The 17,422-nt window shown below is 42.3% G+C and overlaps 1 protein-coding gene across 2 annotated transcripts in view; it reads left to right on the top strand.

Annotated features, from left to right (window-relative positions):
* Positions 1–16,734, top strand: part of tanc2a (tetratricopeptide repeat, ankyrin repeat and coiled-coil containing 2a) — a 42,646-nt gene extending 25,912 nt beyond the window's left edge. For both annotated transcript variants that reach the window (XM_023416329.2, XM_087176627.1), the window contains 20 exons: positions 134–365; positions 459–631; positions 3,102–3,182; positions 3,345–3,545; positions 3,642–3,776; positions 3,947–4,143; positions 4,237–4,345; positions 5,429–5,551; positions 5,675–5,812; positions 5,933–6,031; positions 6,394–6,585; positions 6,696–6,789; positions 7,770–7,903; positions 8,053–8,176; positions 8,505–8,680; positions 8,821–8,953; positions 9,515–9,606; positions 9,753–9,887; positions 10,146–10,246; positions 11,324–16,734. In XM_023416329.2, the coding sequence (XP_023272097.1) occupies positions 134–365; positions 459–631; positions 3,102–3,182; positions 3,345–3,545; positions 3,642–3,776; positions 3,947–4,143; positions 4,237–4,345; positions 5,429–5,551; positions 5,675–5,812; positions 5,933–6,031; positions 6,394–6,585; positions 6,696–6,789; positions 7,770–7,903; positions 8,053–8,176; positions 8,505–8,680; positions 8,821–8,953; positions 9,515–9,606; positions 9,753–9,887; positions 10,146–10,246; positions 11,324–13,220 (4,566 nt within the window). In that variant the 3' untranslated portion in view covers positions 13,221–16,734. The remainder of the gene's footprint in view (positions 1–133; positions 366–458; positions 632–3,101; positions 3,183–3,344; positions 3,546–3,641; positions 3,777–3,946; positions 4,144–4,236; positions 4,346–5,428; positions 5,552–5,674; positions 5,813–5,932; positions 6,032–6,393; positions 6,586–6,695; positions 6,790–7,769; positions 7,904–8,052; positions 8,177–8,504; positions 8,681–8,820; positions 8,954–9,514; positions 9,607–9,752; positions 9,888–10,145; positions 10,247–11,323) is intronic.
* The last annotated feature ends 688 nt before the right edge of the window (positions 16,735–17,422 follow it).

Raw genomic sequence — 17,422 nt, 5'->3', positions numbered from 1 at the left:
CATTTCATAACAACATCATAAAATGAAAGCTGCAAGCAGCATTATGCGGGTCCTCGGCTACTTTGTTGAAATTTTCTTCCAGCCATAAAATAGTCCAGTGCATAATCGCCAGCAAAACTGTCTGTCTTTGCAGGTAGTCTCATATCATTTCTGTCAGTCTGATAACTGTCACACCTGTCTGGTTCCGGAGTTCGTCCACAACATGGCCGCTATGCTAAGTGACGCCCCTCAGCTGTTGGCCTATCGGGAGCTGCTACACCGGTCACCGCAGCTACAGAGCACGCTCAGTCTGCGCTCCTGCATCCAGGATCCGAGCTCTGCCCTCCAGAGAGGAATACTGGAGCCGCTGGATGCTCTCTACAGAGGTACAAACAGATTCTACTGCATTCTGCTAGCTTCTCTTCTGCTAAGCCAAGCGACAGTATTTCCTAGTGATGGACCACATTGTTGTTTTCCAGAGAGGAAGTTGCACGTGGAAAGGGCGGGGCTTATTGTGCTGATTGACGGGTTGAACGAGGCTGAATTCCACCGGCCGGACTACGGCGACACACTCACTTCCTTCCTGTCCAGAAACATTCAGAAATTTCCATCCTGGTTGAAGGTCATCACCACAGTCAGGACCAGTCAGCAGGTACACACACACTCAAACAAGCAAGTCAGACTTCAGGAAACAAAACTTCACAGAACAAAACATAACTTTTTTTTATTCAGGTGTTGGATGTAACTATTTGTAAGTTTTGCTATTGCTACATAGTTAACGTTAGCAAAACAGCTGTTTTAGAAGAAACGTTGTGACTTCAGCATCAAACTTCATTCCTTTACTCACCAACAGCCGTCTCCACTGGTGGAAAGAATGTTAACTTTTGTCTCTATGATGTCTTTTCTTCTACTGAAGCTAGCATGCTAACGAGTGAGCCACAGCCCACTCGTCACTTTCCGATAGCGACTCACTGTGGCCTCCATTCTGCCCTGAAGAAGAAGCGCGGCTCAGAGTTCATATTATAACCTCTGGTATTATAAACGCCACAGTGGCAGGAGCTCTTGTCAAGAGACAATCACCATTATCTGCTCCCAGCAAGAAACCGGCGGCAAAGGAAACTTACAAATAGCCACTTTAAAGCTACTAAAGCTGTTACATTTTCCACAAAATCTATGTTTTGATCATCAGCAGCATCAATAATCACCAGACTCCCTTCAAAAATCTGACAATTTATGGCTGCCTTTGTCAACAGCAAAAAACACACTTTGCTCAAGAAAAGTTTGTGTTTGAATTAATAAAATTCACATTTATTAAAAAAAAAAAGAGCAGTCTTGTTTTGGTAGTTTTCAAGCTTTGTGTTTCTCAACAAGAGTTTTTAACCTCTCCAAAACTAAAGCACGACACAAAGAGCAAAAAAAACTAAACTGATATCAATGAGCAAAAGTGTAACAGACATTGGTTCCAGATGCTATCAGACAAAATAAACAAATGACATCAAACACAGAAGACGCATGCAGGGATAAATACAGCAATAACAACTGAAAGAGGGGGAAAAAATGTAACATGAGGGTTCAATATGTGGTGGTTTGGATCACTCTTCATAAAAGAAACAGCTGGATGGAGACGGATCAACTTTTCAAGCAGCACCTTTATTTTTCTCCACAGTTCGCCGCTCCACAACACTTCCTGGCTCTAAGTCACATGTTGCTAAATTAACCAATCAGAAACTAGAAGGACTTAAATAGTAGTAGTAAACTAAAAAATAGGAAACTTTTAAATATGTAAATAATAATTTAACAAAGATAAATATGTGAGTAGTTAACTGTATTGACACTGTACATATAGTACAGTAAATTAACTCAAATTTACATTATGAATTAACATCTAAACCTTACACAAATAAACAAATAAATAAACATAAATATCAATTTACTGAGTTTTGAAAAACAAAAACAGAGAATCATAATAAAATAAAAATCTGGTCTGCCATTAAAGAGTGCATTTTATTCAAAATTAGGGATGTTCTGGATGCTTTTCTACTATGACGTGTTTTGTTAAAGGAATGAAAGAACTTTTTATGGTCAACCAAAAACGGCCTGCTATTTGGCAGGAAGTAAATTAATCATGATTTATGAATGTGGAATTTTCCAAGAATCCATAGAAGTTTGATGGACTCCTCTATTAAAGAGTTTCCAGTATAACAATCTACAAACACGACCACAGATTCCTTAAGTTTAATGAGTTAAGAGAAGGCAGTGAAGTATTGAGATCTCTGTCTAGAAGTGGGTAATACGAAGTCGGGTATTTATAGAATAAGTGCACCATTTTATTCCTTGTTACAAAATGAGCAGTTTGAGAACATATTAAGTTTAAGTTTATTTAGTAAAATGTTGGAAGGATAATATCTATGGCTCTTTTATTGGATTTGGAAAACTGTACAGTCCAGCCAACATTACCCAAGATAACATACATGTCAAACATATCAGTTAGTCTTCATCCTTAAAAGCTATTGAGCATTTGAAGCAAAACATATTTTTGTATAGAAAATAAAAACAAGAATGTAAGGTAAACGGCCAAACAGGTTTATGTTGGAACAAAATAAGAGTCCTTTTCCTTGTCATACACTAGGACACTACATCAAGTGCATGTTTAAGACCCCTCCCTTAGGGTTTTTATTTTAAGATATGTCAGCTGGAAGATTAAAAAGTCAGCCAGACACTTAATAAGCTCTCAAGCTACAGCTGATGAAATCTGTCAGCGACAGCTTTTATCTCACAGCGGATGGTTGCTGGCTCGAAACAAGAAGTATGCTTTGTTCTACCTCTATCTGGACTGTTTACAAAACCACAGAGACTTGTAATGGTAGATCTGCAGTTGTTATCAGTGTAAAGTAAAAGTGACTAAGGGCTCGGGGAATGGAGAGTCAGAGCACAGCAAAGAGTGCGTATACCCACTCAGATGTAAGAAGGGTTAAGCCTGCTTGAAATAACATCTGTCTGAGGCAAATATACGAACGGTGCTGCCAGACCACAGTGAACAAAACACAGATTGGGAGTGGCTTTGCTGAGAAAACTTGTTTTGAACTAAAGGAATCTCTTTCTCTGTCTATTTAATCAATCAGGAAACCACTCGTTCTCTACCTTTTCACCGCATCTCTCTAGACAAGATGGAGGAGAACAACGCCATCGACCAGGACCTGCAGGTAACATGCACACAGTCTGTCTGTCTGTCTGTCTGTCTGTCTGTCCGTGTGTCTGTCTGTCTGTCCGTCTGTCCGTCTGTCCGTCTGTCCGTCTGTCCGTCTGTCTGTCTGTCTGTCTGTCTGTCTGTTCATTCATCCTTATGCATTTCTGTTCTTCCTCAGGGTTACCTGATGCAGCGTATCCACAGCAGTGGTGAGATCCAGAGCAACGTGTCATTGAGCAATGGTCGCCTTGACAACACGGCCCTCACCAAACTGATCAGCCACCTGAAGAGCCTGAGCAGAGGCTCATACCTCTACCTGAAACTGACCCTGGACCTGATAGAGGGAGGATACCTGGTCCTAAAGAGCTCCAGCTTCAAGGTGGGGAAAGGAAATAGGAAACAATTAATTAGTTATTAATTTCAACAGAAATGACAATTTTCCACCGTGTGTGTGTGTGTGTGTGTGTGTGTGTAGGTGGTTCCTGTGAGTCTAGCAGAGGTCTACCTGCTTCAGCTCAACATGAGGTTTCCCACCCAGTCATCTTTTGAGAGAGTCCTGCCACTGCTCAACATCACTGTGGCATCACTGCACCCACTGACCGACCAGCAGGTACACACCATGCGTGTGTGTGTGTGTGTGTGTGTGTGTGTGTGTGTGTGCGTGCGTGCGTGCGTGTGTGTACGTGTACGTGTACAAGTTCAGTGCAAATCGGTTCAGCACTTTTTGCGTAATCCTGCTGACGAATAACCAGACGCTGTTCCTCTCCCGTCCTCCTCCAGCTGTTTGAGGTGGTGAATGCAGGCGCTCTGACTGGGGGATCTCTGCAGTGGGCTGAGTTCGTGCAGCGGTTGGAGCAGCTCTCGTCTTTTCTCTTGAGGCGAAGCGACGGCAGCTGGATGCTAAACCACGCCTCCTTCAGGGAGTGGCTGGTTTGGAGGGAGGAGGGGCAGGATGACAGGTTCCTCTGTGACCCCAGGTACATTGACAAGCAGCAGGAAAGAAAGAGTGAAAACCACAGAGAGAGAAAGAAAGAGATGTTTTCACTGAGCTCACTGTCCATCTGTTTCAGGAGTGGTCACACTCTGCTGGCCTTCTGGCTCTGCAGACAGGACGGGAAGCTGAATCGACAGCAGACACTGGAGCTGGGACATCACATCCTGAAGGCTCATATCTACAAGGTTAGCTCACACACACAAAGGCACAAGCGTGACAACACAAAGTGGCAGGTCTTTGGTGCAGGGCCTGTGTTTGCATCTCCAGGAGCAACAAATGGAAAGATGTTTCTTCAGGAAATCGTACTGGTTTCTGGATCATGTAGAGCAACACAACCTGAACACACATCATCATATACACATGTATATGATCTCATCAGTCATAGTTCAACTGTATCTCAAGTGGTAAATGGTGGTAGAAGCTTTTCATACAGTATAAAGCAGCTGTGGATAACAGGAAGAAGAATTCACTCATAGATAATTGCAGACTCATTTACAGACATTCCTTTTTGTATCACTTATCTTTATTGATTTTGAACATTATACATCACATTTCCAGAGTGGTTTGGATATATCTTTCAAGTCTTCCTTGAAACAACTTCCCTCCCTCCCTCCCAGCGTTTATGACAACAATAATGATGATAAATTACATAAACATATAAACAAATACCAACGTGTTTATATGCATAGCTACATACACATTTTGGCTTTGTGAATGCAATATCTCCGGAACTCTTTAAGGGAATCCCTTCACTTCACTCCACTGGCACTCAAGGATGAACTGATTAGATTTTGGTGGTCAAAGGTCAAAGGTCAAGGTCAGTGTGACTGCACAAAACACTTTTTAGCCATTACTCATGACACACAGCAAATATGACAAAATTTCACACAAATGGTTAATATTTCATGAGACTCTAGATAATCAGGAATGTAATCTGAAACTAGTCTGAGTGGCAGAGGCAGACGACCATGACCGTAATTCTAGTTAACAATGTTGTTTTTTATGAGCTTATATGTTTTTATGTAAAATCCTGATGTGGAGAGTAACTCGCGGTGTGAGCCAAATGTAGTGCAGTAAAAACTACAATATTCTTGTCTGAAATGTGGTGAAGTAAAGCTGAAACACGCATTTAAGATGTCAATGTCAGAGTGCTGCGTGGTCAGTGCACCACCGTGAAAACGGTCTAAAGTCTAAAACAATGGCTCAGTAATATCTACCTGACCATGACCGATGCCTGTTTGCTTCTGTGGTGTCTGTTCTATCTACAGGGTCTGAGTAAGAAGCTTGGGGTTTCCTCCTCAGTTCTGCAGGGGCTGTGGCTCTCATACAGCACAGAGAACCTGAGCCCCGTTCTTTCATCTCTGCGCAACCTCTACACCCCTAACATCAAGGTAGCACGCTGCACACACACACACACACACACACACACACACACACACACACACACACACACACACACACACACACACCCTGCTAATGCAGGTCGGCTGTAACTTGCCTCTCTACCTGTCCAGGTGAGCAGGTTGCTGATAATGGGTGGGGCTGATGTGGATTACCGTAGTGATGTCCTTAACAACGCCCCCCTGCTGTGTGTCCACTCCCACCTGGGCCACAACGATGCCGTGGCGCTGCTGCTCGACCATGGCGCTCAGGTAAAGACTTGATATTTATTTTCAGTACCGGACTTTGGGGAAACATTGTGCTGGTTTTTTATTTGGAAGATTGTGCCATTCCCTGCAACCAAACCTGCGGCTTCTGTGATGTATTTCTAGGTGGATGCTCAGTCACGGGATGGTTTGACGGCGCTGGGATTTGCTGCTGCAGCTGGACATCTGGAAATAGTCATCATGCTGAGTCAGCACCAAGCTAAGGTACCCCTCTACCTGCAGGCCTGCAACATTTTCTCTCAAATTCAAACCTTTTGACCATATGCAGTCCAGCCATGCACCAGGTTTTTATACCTAGTCTTGTTTCTTTTTAAATAATCACAGCCATAAAATATCAACAAAAAAAAATGCATGTGTTTGGATGTTGAATGTGGAACACAGGGTGTGTGTGTGTGTGTGTGTGTGTGTGTGTGTGTGTGTTTGTGTGTGTCTGTGTGTGTGTGTTGAGATTAGGCTAAAGTTGCTAACAAATACTATTTATCCTGTTTACCATTGCCTGTGTGCTTTGCAGTGTCCCAGGATGCACAGGACACTGCCTGTAAGTCTCTGTTTCCCTGTGTACTCAGGTGGGTCATGTGGACAGCTCAGGTCAGTGCGTGTTGGTGCACGCGGTTCATCGAGGCCACCTCAAGGTGCTGCACTTCCTGTTGAAGCAGGCAGACTGGAGCTGCACTTCCTGCTGCAGCCAAAGAGGGGCGAGCAAGAGCCAGGCAGTGCAGCAAGCTCTGATTGCAGCAGCCAGCATGGGCCACACAGAGGTGAACTACACAGACACACACACACACACACACACACAACACATAGCTTTATAATATTGTGTGTATTTAAATATATTAATTTTCTTTATGGTGTGCATGTGTGTGTATAGATAGTGTCATACCTACTGGATCTTCCGGAAGAAGACGAGGAAGAGGAGGAGAGACCTGAGATCAACACGTTTGACAGTCTCTGGGGAGAGACAGGTACAAAATCTGTCTAATGCAACTACACAACAAATAATCATACTGCATGATACTGTACTAGTCCTTACTACTAATACTTTGCCACTGCAAGTCTTTTTAGACCTCGGGACCTCTGCTAATACTGCACTAATACTACAGGTTTTATCAGTAGTTTTAGTAATTTGATAATTTGTATTTAATTTTTTTTAAATCATAAAGATTATGGTTGAAGATAATATGACAAAAATACATATAATGATTATACTGCAGGTCCTACTGCTCTACTGTAATGCTGCTGTTATTGAAACTGGTGATAATATAGTACAACACAATACTGCTACAACCCTACACTACCACAGTGTTAAGAAGAGACACATTAGCACTGCTAATGCTAATTGTGCAGGACCCCTAGTGATTCACTCAAAGTCAACTGAATCAAAGCTGAAGTTATATGTTCTGTTACATGTTATTTGCATTTTTACATGATGAGCTAAATGGCTGTAGGGTAAAGGGTCATTTACATCACGCATGGTTGCTGACTCATTGTTGTCATTTGGGCTCCATTAGTGTTGCTAAAAGTCCTACCAAATAGTAAGTAGGAGAGAGTTTGTGAACAGGAAGTGGCTGCTGTGCTGCACGTCACTGACATCTAGTGGAGGAAACTGTGTACTACCGCACAAATCATTTACCAGGGACCTGTAACACTCGAGAGATTTAGTGGGTAATCGAGATATCTGTGGGCTTCTCTCAGGTTTTGTGGTGTCACAAAGATGGCTTACTATTAATGGGGATAGATCACCATGGTAACCTGTGCTTCACCACATCATTTATAGAAGTGTTCCTTTGGTTTGGTTAAAATTTCACAGACTTCACCACAGACCTGTGCAAATAAACAAACAGCCTGATCGCTGAAAATCATCAGGTTGCCATTGGTGCCTAACTGCTGATTGAAGCTGTTAGAAACACATCTCTCTCTCTCTCTCTCTCTCTCTCTCTCTCAGCTCTGACAGCAGCAGCAGGAGGTGGCCGTCTGTCTGTGTGCAGGCTGTTGTTGGATCAGGGGGCAGCTGTTGAGCAAGGCAACAGACGAGGTGTGGCTCCGCTCTTCAACGCTGTGAGACGAGGCCACTGGCAGGTACAGTAAAACACACAAAACACACACACACATACACACGGGGACACATACAGACTCACACACACACACACACACACAGAGTAAACACATTCATTTTGATTGCTGCAGTAGAAATGCAGAGTGTGTGTCTCCCTCTGTGTCTCGGTCAGGTGGTGGAGTTGTTACTGAATCACGGGGTGGAGGTGAACATGGTCGACCAGCAGGGCCGAACAGCTCTGATGACGGCATCCTCAGAGGGACATATGCCCACAGCCCAGCTGCTGTTGGATCATGGTAACCCACCTTGCCATAGTAACAACAACACAGCTCGTATGTAAACAAATGACTCGAAACTCAATTTTTTTTCAGGTACCTGATACTTGGCATTTTGGATTTGGCTCTAATTTGGAACCACTTTTTGGTTACAAACACTAATTATTAAATATTATTAATTATTTATTTTTGTTTTTCAGGTCTATTTCATGATATTTTAGTAAAAAGCCCCAGTTTTCTGATGTGTTCCAACTCCAATATTTGCTGTTAATACAATTTCAACATTTCTTGGTGCAGATTTCTGACCCCAACTTTGTCTTTGAGATGAATTCACTTTCTCTGATTCCAGGAGCCTCTCTGGACCAGAGCGACAGGGAGGGGTTAACGGCGCTGAGCTGGGCTTGTCTGAAAGGACAGCTCCTATTGGTCAGAGAGCTGGTGGAAAGAGGTGCAGCCACAACTCATGCTGACCGCAGTGGACGTACACCTCTGGACCTGGCTGCATTTCGCGGTGACCCAGAAGTGGTCAGTAAAACAGACGCGTTTCTCATTGTATTTGCCATATTTTACAAAAAGTATGTCTGTCCCTGCTTAATCTGTCCCGCAGCGTCCACTCATGTCTATAATCTGAGACAGACCCGTGTGCGTCCTTCTCTGTGTGTTAGGTGCAGTTCCTGGTGGAACATGGCGCGTCGGTGGAGCATGTGGATTGCAGCGGGATGCGTCCTCTGGACCGAGCGGTCGGCTGCAGAAACACTTCAGCTGTCATCGCTCTGCTCAAACAGGGAGCCAAGATAGGTAGAGACATCTACAGTTCCTCATTAACCCAAACAAACCTGGGTCACAATGGTTTTTATCATCTTATAAGATACAAATATGGGGAATTAGAAGTTTATAAGTACTACTCTGCAGGCAGTTCCTTCCTCCTCATGGTTTTTGCCCTAATATTCATAGTTTTCTAAATGGTGTTTTATGCTGTTTATGTAAATTAATTCATTTATAAATTATTTTTACAATTCCTAATTTTAATGCTTATTAAACATATGAAATGAAGGAAATGCCTTATTACTTTTCCTGTGACATCACTGGCACTTAAGAAAACCACTTTTTGTTAGAAGCCATTTAAATGTCCAGATTGTCCTAAGTGCATGTTGACAATCTTAGTTTAGTGTGTTAGCATGCTAACATGCTCATCAGCACTAAACACAAAGTGCAGCTGAGGTTGATGGGATGAAGGTTCGACATTACTGTTGGCAAAGAGGTACAAACGAACAAATAGGAGTGAACACACAACCTGTTCGGCATGCTTATATTACAGTGTGTGTATGTGTGTGTGTGTGTGTGTGTGTGTGTGTGTAGGACCAGCGACATGGGCCATGGCAACCTCTAAACCAGACATCCTAATGGTTCTGCTCAGTAAATTGATCCAAGAGGGAGACAAACTATACAAGGTAACATGGCACAAGCAAATTTAATAACAAACCAGACACACATACCCTTATTTGATATTGTAAGGACTTTCTGTGTGTGTGTGTGTGTGTGTGTGTGTGTGTGTGTGTGTGTGTGTGTGTGTGTGTGTGTGTGTGTCGGTCTGTAGCAAGGTAAAGTGAGGGAAGCTGCTCACTCCTATCAGTCAGCACTCCAGAAATTTCCAGGAGACGAGCTGAAGACGTTCAGACAATTGAGAGTGTGTGTGCTGCTCAACCTGTCACGCTGCCGCCGCAAGATGAATGTGAGTCTCTGTATATTTCTCACTCCTAAACACACACACACACACACACACACACACACACAGCAACACACTGGAGAAAAACATTTAACAATATGAATTATCTATAGTCTTGACTGTAATTTAATTCTACCTAATGACATGTTTTAGTTTCATGCAAAGAAAGTTGTTTTTTCATTTTATTTTGGAATGAATCTCTCACTGTCCTCTGTCCTCAATCCCACACTGAGTACCATCCTGAATTTTTTTTTTTCTTCTCAGGATTTTGGCCTTGCTGAGGAGTTCGCTACCAAAGCACTAGAGCTAAAAGCAAAATCCTATGAGGCCTTTTATGCCAGAGCCCGGGCCAAACGCAGCCGCAGGTAATTAAAGCAATAGAAGGACGAGTAGCTGAATGGAATTAATCTACACAAGCGAATCATGAAATGTTGAATGCGTCATGTGTTAATATTTTTTTATATATATAATTTAAAGTCCCAAATAACCACATAAAGAATTAAACTTACTACACTTGCTTGTATCTAAAAGTTGAGTCTTTTCTGTGAGTTTATATATATGTTATATATGAAATTGTTCCAATTTCTAATAGGTTTCATTATAATTTTATGTTTTATGTTTTTTTATTTTATATGTGCATATATTTCATATATATGGAAATTCAATATATGTACATATATTACATTCGTGTATTATGCTGGTTGTCCAAAACAGAGAACGTTGAAAACACTAGGCCTTCTTTTACACAAATACATATATCATACATATATTGAATTTCCATATATTAAATGTATGTACATATAGAATAAAAACGTATAGGTAAAAATTAAGAAATTATAGGAATAGAAATATATGTCCATCCCAAAGTTTGTCATCATATGTTGATATTATATACAGTAGGATCTGAGACCACTTTCCTAGAATATGTATATGTATGTTGTTTTAATAAACTTTAATAAACATATATAAATTAAATATGTATATTTTAACATATATGTTGCAACATGTAATAACATAAAAGAATTCATCATAGATATTTTTTACATATGTACATATACAAATTTTACTAAGGGTATTTCATAAATATATACATATACATATACACACACATATATATATATATATAAATGTATGTATCTATCTTCATCGAATAGTCTGAAAAAACACCTCATGTTAGCGCATAAATTTTGGAAACTTAAAAACAAGTAATGGAAACATACTTGTTTTTAAGTTCGCAATTTCAAATTTAATATTGAGCAAGTTAATGGAAATGCACCTGCTGTGAGTACTGCACAGCACAAGGTGTTGACCCATAGGAGCAGCTAGATGTCGGAGCATGTAGGATTTTAAGCTTGGGTCTAGCAGAGTTTCTAGAGTTCTGCCGCACTGTCTCTTCTGAAATCTTCTTTCCGTCTCTGCCTTCGCTCTCTGTCACCTTTCAGACAGTTCCATGCAGCTCTGGAGGACCTGATTGAGGCCAGTCGCCTGTGTCCATCCAACCGGGAGATCCAGCGTTTGCTGTCCCGGGTCAAGGAAGAGTGTCGGCAGGTTGCGCAACAACAACAACAACAAGAGTCTCCCCCTCCTTCATCACACCATGTTTATCAACAGAATGTGTCCATCAGCGAGGCCAGGTACAGAGATTCAGGTTCTCTCCAGGTGCAGGACAGGGGGGGGCTTACCAAGGAAGAGGAGGAAGAGGAGAAGGAAGACGAGAGGTGTTACAGGGAAGGAGATCCTCCACCACACTTGTCCTCCTTCCACCCTCCGCCTGTGGTTCAAAGTTTTGACACCCACTGCCGTCCTGGGGTGCCATCATCCTCCTCACTCTCCCCCACTCACTTGTATCATCACATCCCGAGTCCCATCCACTCCCCCTCTTCCTCTTCACCCTGTCATTCTGCTCCTCCTCCTCCCTCCTCTTCCTATCACCAATTCAGCCCTCCTCCCTCCCCAATGCAACATCAGCAGCAAGGCCCGATATCGGAAGGCATCCCCGCATTTTCAGGATCTGGAGGTCTGCACCACTACCCACAGTCCATCTCAGCCCTCCTCCACTCAGACCAGAAACAGGGAGTGCAGCAGCACCACTACCTGTCCGATCAGAGATCCTTTCAGAAGCAGAACCCTGTTCAAGGCCAGTGGCTCCAGCCAGCCAAAGTCCAGGTTGTCAGAACCAGTCAGCCGAGTTCTTCATCCCACTCCAGCATGGTTTTGGGAAGTTCTGCTTACTCGCAGTTTGCTCATCTGCCCCAAGAATTGGCTGAACTGGGGGAAGGAATTCACTCCAGTCCCCTAGATGTCAGGCCTAGCCTGCAGGTCCAGGCTGGTCTGAATCCTGGAGCTTCATATCCACCAGATGATCTGGATGTTGACTTGGTTTGCCAGTCAAGATCTGCATCTGCCTATGGGAGAGGAGCAGGAGGGGAGAGAGCGGGGAAAAGCCGGTTTGCTCAGGCCCATCAGTTCAGTCGCAACCAGTCCAAAGCAGCTTACTATCCCATGGAAGTCACAGAGGCTACGCTGGAACCCCCTGATAGCCTTCCACCATTGCATGATTATCAATACCACCACCAGGGTGGGCTACGACGCCCACTCAGTGCGCATCCAACCTCCTCCTCGGCTTCCGCCCCCAGGCCTGTCATCCAGAGTGTCAGCGTCCGCTTCTCTACCAGCAGCGGCAGCCTTGCCGGCGGGCAGCCAGCCAATCATGGCTCAAGCTTCAGGACCTCAGCCTCCACCCAGCACATGGACTTACCCTCAGATCTGGCCTCTGTGGGAGGAGTCACTGGTTACCATGATGATCTCTTTCTCATCTCCTCCCCCCAGTCAGAAATAGGCATGGTAGGAGGCGGGACTTATCCTGGAGAGGTGGGCCGGTCATCTCGGAGCACTCCTTTTATGGGTGTTACTGACAAGAAAGTGAGGGTGCACCAGCAGTATCAGCAACAAGCTCCTTCCAGTTCCTCATCGTGTCTCAGCCCCTCCCGATCCTGGGCTGTGTCTTCAGTAGACACGGTTGTCACCTCGCCGAGCAAAACCCCCACCAATCAAGGAGGTTTCAGTCACGCGCAGCCCTCCTCCATCGCATACCACAACCGTAGCAACAACAATGCCCACAACGGTCACCTCCTCCACGACAACCTGCTCGACTGCTACGAGGTGCTGCCGGGCGGCGGCCCTCAGGGTGAAGTCAGTAACAATCCCTCTTACGTGGACGTGAAGCTCGCCCGAACACTGCCAGTGATTCACAGCTGCTCAGACAGACCGTCTGAGAGGAAGACAGGACCTACCTCTCCTGTCAAACCAAAAAGACCCTTTGTTGAGTCCAATGTATAGAGAAAATTTAAATGATAAGTCAGACACAAGGGAGGAGGGTTAATGTAGAGTGTTTAAAAAGAAGTCAGTGTACCTGTATATTCCAAGTTTAACTGGGGCTGTGGAATTGTTACGGTAAGATACGGTATGACGAGTAGTTTGTACGAGATTGAGAGGGGATGCAATAAGAGTTGTTGGTTGTACACACTCTGTAGTACACATGAAAAGTGATTGAAGTAGTTTGTTCATGTACTTTGACGCACAAAAGAGAGCTTGAGAGAAAAGGTTATGTTGTCAGCAGTTGCTGCGTGAATGCCTGTCAGATTGTCAGTTTCAGTGAACTCCATGTGAAGCATACTGACTCTTTTACTGTGCAGAAGAAGAAAACATTGCCTGTAACAGGTCAGGTGTGTCAGAGACAGAAAAGAAGCAAGGACGAACAGAAAGAGAAAACTGCAAGTTTTGAAGAACTTGATCTTTCGTTCTGAAGCAAGTGGCAGCTCCTGGCATCACAAAGCACAATGAGGAAGAGGATGTTTGGTGAAATAAATAAATGAATAAATACAAAAAGATGTCACTGAAAAATCCCTCCTTCCTTCCCTGGTCATCTCTGGCTTACAGTGCATTTTAAAACTGATGTCTCTGGATGCCCATGTTACACTGCTGTAGAGTTTTTCTGCCGAGTTGATGTATGCAACAGGAGGGACACAAAAATCACCACTATTACCTTTGTGTGCTGTTGACGCCTTTAATGAAAATTTACATTTCAAGTTTGAAGCGCTTAAATGATACAATGACTGGAAACCCTGGATACATCCAGGCTCTGTGACCTGTGCTGAGCAGGTGCAGGTCAGTGACCCGGTCCTAAGCCATAGTTTGAGAAACTAGGATGATGCTCTTATTGAATGAGCACTAACTTGCTGTTTATAAAACAAAAGTAAGTGATATTTATCTTTTTTAAGTTATGTCTGTGTTAAAATGTAAAAAATGTTGTTTCTTTTGAAACTGTGTATTCCTTTTGAATTTGCCTTTTTATCTTTTTGAGGGGTTTCACTCAGAACATAGAAAACCTTCTTTTCCAGCTACATTGAAGTTCAGCTTTGCTCAGTTCTGGGTTAACATCCATTCCTGCTTGTTTACGATGGCATCACTCTACAATGAACACCCGCAAAAATGCCTTTTAACTATGTTTTTACTCCAGGTAGATTTTTTTATTTTTGTTTTTTTTCTATGAAGGTCTTTTGTATTCTGTAGTCCTGTTCATTCTAATTAATGCAAACCACATGGTTCCCAATCATACCAGGAGCCCTTTACACTCGTTGCCATGGAAACTTAATGTCCTATGTGTTGGCAATTGGCTCCTACTGCCAGTAATTCAGTCAAAAAGTCAATTAGCCATTCACTAAACCCCTCCCCTGAACAGTGATTGTCCAGTCTCAGCTTAGCAACTAAGCATAGCCTGTCAAGGTCTATATTTCTCCGCCATGTTAAAGCGGTGTGCATGGAGCTGTAATAAACTCAATCCTCTGCATTTAAAGACGTTTGATGTCGTTTTGTTTTAGCCTTTTCAAAAACACAAAATCAAAAAAGTAAGAAATGGATTAAACGTGAAATGTCTTTGTGTTTATCTGCTCTAAGCTACAATCATTAGCATGTCTGGCTAACTAGCTCACTGCCTACAGTGATGACCGAGTGTTGCTTTTCAAGGCCAAGAAGCGTATCATTAGCCGACTACAGTAGTTTGTTGGTCCTCAGGAAACAAACAGCTTGTCTCGCTAAAGCTTATGCTAACATTCGCGTTTCTGTTCTGCCCTTTATTTTACATGAAGCTTACATTCTACCAACTCAGGCCAAACTTGTTAGCTGTACATTACTGTACATTAGCCAAAGTCCTGTAACGCTAAAGGTGAAAACATATGATTTGAAAATATGAACAATTATAAGCTAAATCAATAAAAAGAGTACGTTAGAATGAAATAACGAGCTGAGTGGATGTTTCGAATGCGGTTTTTACAAATTTCACAAGCTCGGCATAAGTAAATGAAATAATTCATAATACAAAAATACTGTGTTCATTCGTCTATATTGCTTCCTGTTTTTTATATTTAAGTGTTGATCCATAAGAAGATATATTTGTGGTTTTAAGAACCAAAAACCATCTCAATGTAGTTCTACATCTCCTGTTTCGGGCTTCTCTCTGGAGATCTAGTAACAGGTCGGTGAGCCAATCAGAAGAGAGGAGGCTCTGAGCCTCTTTTCTGATTGGCTTACTGCTTTCTGAGTGACTGAATAAAAATATAGCAGATATAAGGTGAACACTCAGAGAAACAAAATCCAGGTTGGCAGGGCTTGGGGCATGCCTCGACTGCTTTGTTGTGACATCACAAAGTTACAGAAGTCCTGACGGCTCATTTTAAGGCTCAGTTTCTGAATACAGACCGTGTGCATTTCTCTGTGGACTGAGCGCTTTGATACTTTCACAGTATTAATATAGAACCTAGACCTGCTTTGGACATGGATATCTACCTTTAATGCCACACGAATTACAACCTACTGCATCTGTTGTGTAATACTACTACTGATGCGTAATGTTCCCACAATGATGTAATATTCATAAAATCAGTCTAACATTTGGTGTAAACTTGCCACCATAACCTTCAAAACAAGCCACAACATAACTGTGCGTGTGCACACCTGCATGCTCGTCATTGGTGTGCTCAAAAAGCTCCACACCTCTGGAGGCCTGCTATTGTTTATCTCTGTCTGAAATCAAGAAGCCATTGTTTACAAAAACAAACAAAAATTTGAATTGAATGACAGGCGTAGAAAGAGTAACAAGGGGAGGGAGTTAACTAACAATCTAACAGTCAGTCCAGAACTGGTTGATTAACAGAAGGTTTTTAGAACAAGGGCCTAAACCTTAATTTATTTATTTTTAATGTGTTTTATGCACATGAATGAATGAATTTTTTTGTACATTTCTTTTTATGTTTCCAATGAATCAGCAGCTTGGTTTCTGAGCTGCTGGTGCTTTATCCTGTGACCTCTGACCTCTCTGTCAGTCTTTCTGACCACTGCCCTTTGTTCTTACTGCTCAGGAGTCTCCAGCCATGAGAAGATGTGGTAAAACTTAATCACCCTGGTTCACAAGCCATTTTCATAGCCTGACTGCTAGAAACTAAAGGATGTAATTCTGGCCAGTTAGAATATAACAAAGTATATTGTTAGCAATTTGATTGGCTGCTGTTGTTTTAAATCCTTGATGAGCCGGATGACAGATGGGTAGTCTGTCAATAAAACGGTGTGTTGTGCTGTATATGTAAGATTCAAGCCCAAGGTTTTAAACACCATGTTGGAACAGAAAGGTGAACCTAATGAGGGCTTTTTCTCTGTAAGATACTGTTAATATTTAAAATCCAGGACTGTTACATCAATAATTACATCAATATCAAACAATGTGTTTTTAATCAGCTCATGTAATAGTATTGACTGCTGAGGTAAAATTACAATGAGAAATAAAGCTGAATGAAAGGCAGATGTGTAGCGTATCTCTGGGGGAGGGGGTTACTTTTCATACCGTTAAGGTGGTTTTCCGCTGACAAAATGTTTGGCTGTACTCCAAAAATCCCTTCCTCTCATCCAAGTGCTACGATTGAAACTGACTTGACAAGCGACTGTTGACAGATGACTCTAAAAACTGAATGTCATTTGAGTTTTTTACAACTAGAATGACATTTTTTACCGATTACTCAGTTGCTAAGTGACAAGACTTGTAAATATGGTATTGATTTTATCCGTTTTGCCTTGTTCCCCTCTTTCAGTCACCCTCTCACCTTGGTTGTAGCTTTATTTACTTATTTACCCTCCTTGCTATTTAATAAATTTGCATTACCACTCCCAACTGGTTTGGGGAAGGAGTATTTTTAGTATCTGCCTCTTTTGATGATCACTTTGAAATAAATAGGTATTTGTGAAAAACTCAACTCGACCAAAAAAATGCAGCAGTTTCACACACATTGTTTTATTCATTTCAGGTTGTCCCAATGACATTTAAATTTGCTACTGAAAAGTGACAATGTCTATATACTGAAAGTACGTAAAGACAAACAACACCCACTAACGTAAATTGGCCAGTTTTCTGTAAAAGCTTTGCATTAGGCACTGGGGCTGATTCCTGAAGTCAAGGCAAAAAGCAAAAAATACTGTAGCTACATTTTTTTTTT

Source organism: Seriola lalandi, unplaced genomic scaffold (genome assembly GCF_002814215.2).
Source record: "Seriola lalandi dorsalis isolate HSWRI2012SDOR001 ecotype SW California unplaced genomic scaffold, Sedor1 jcf7180002054563, whole genome shotgun sequence".
NCBI classification, from domain to species: domain Eukaryota; kingdom Metazoa; phylum Chordata; class Actinopteri; order Carangiformes; family Carangidae; genus Seriola; species Seriola lalandi.
Note: the sequence above shows the minus strand (reverse complement) of the source record. Positions and strands in the feature narration are given on the sequence as shown.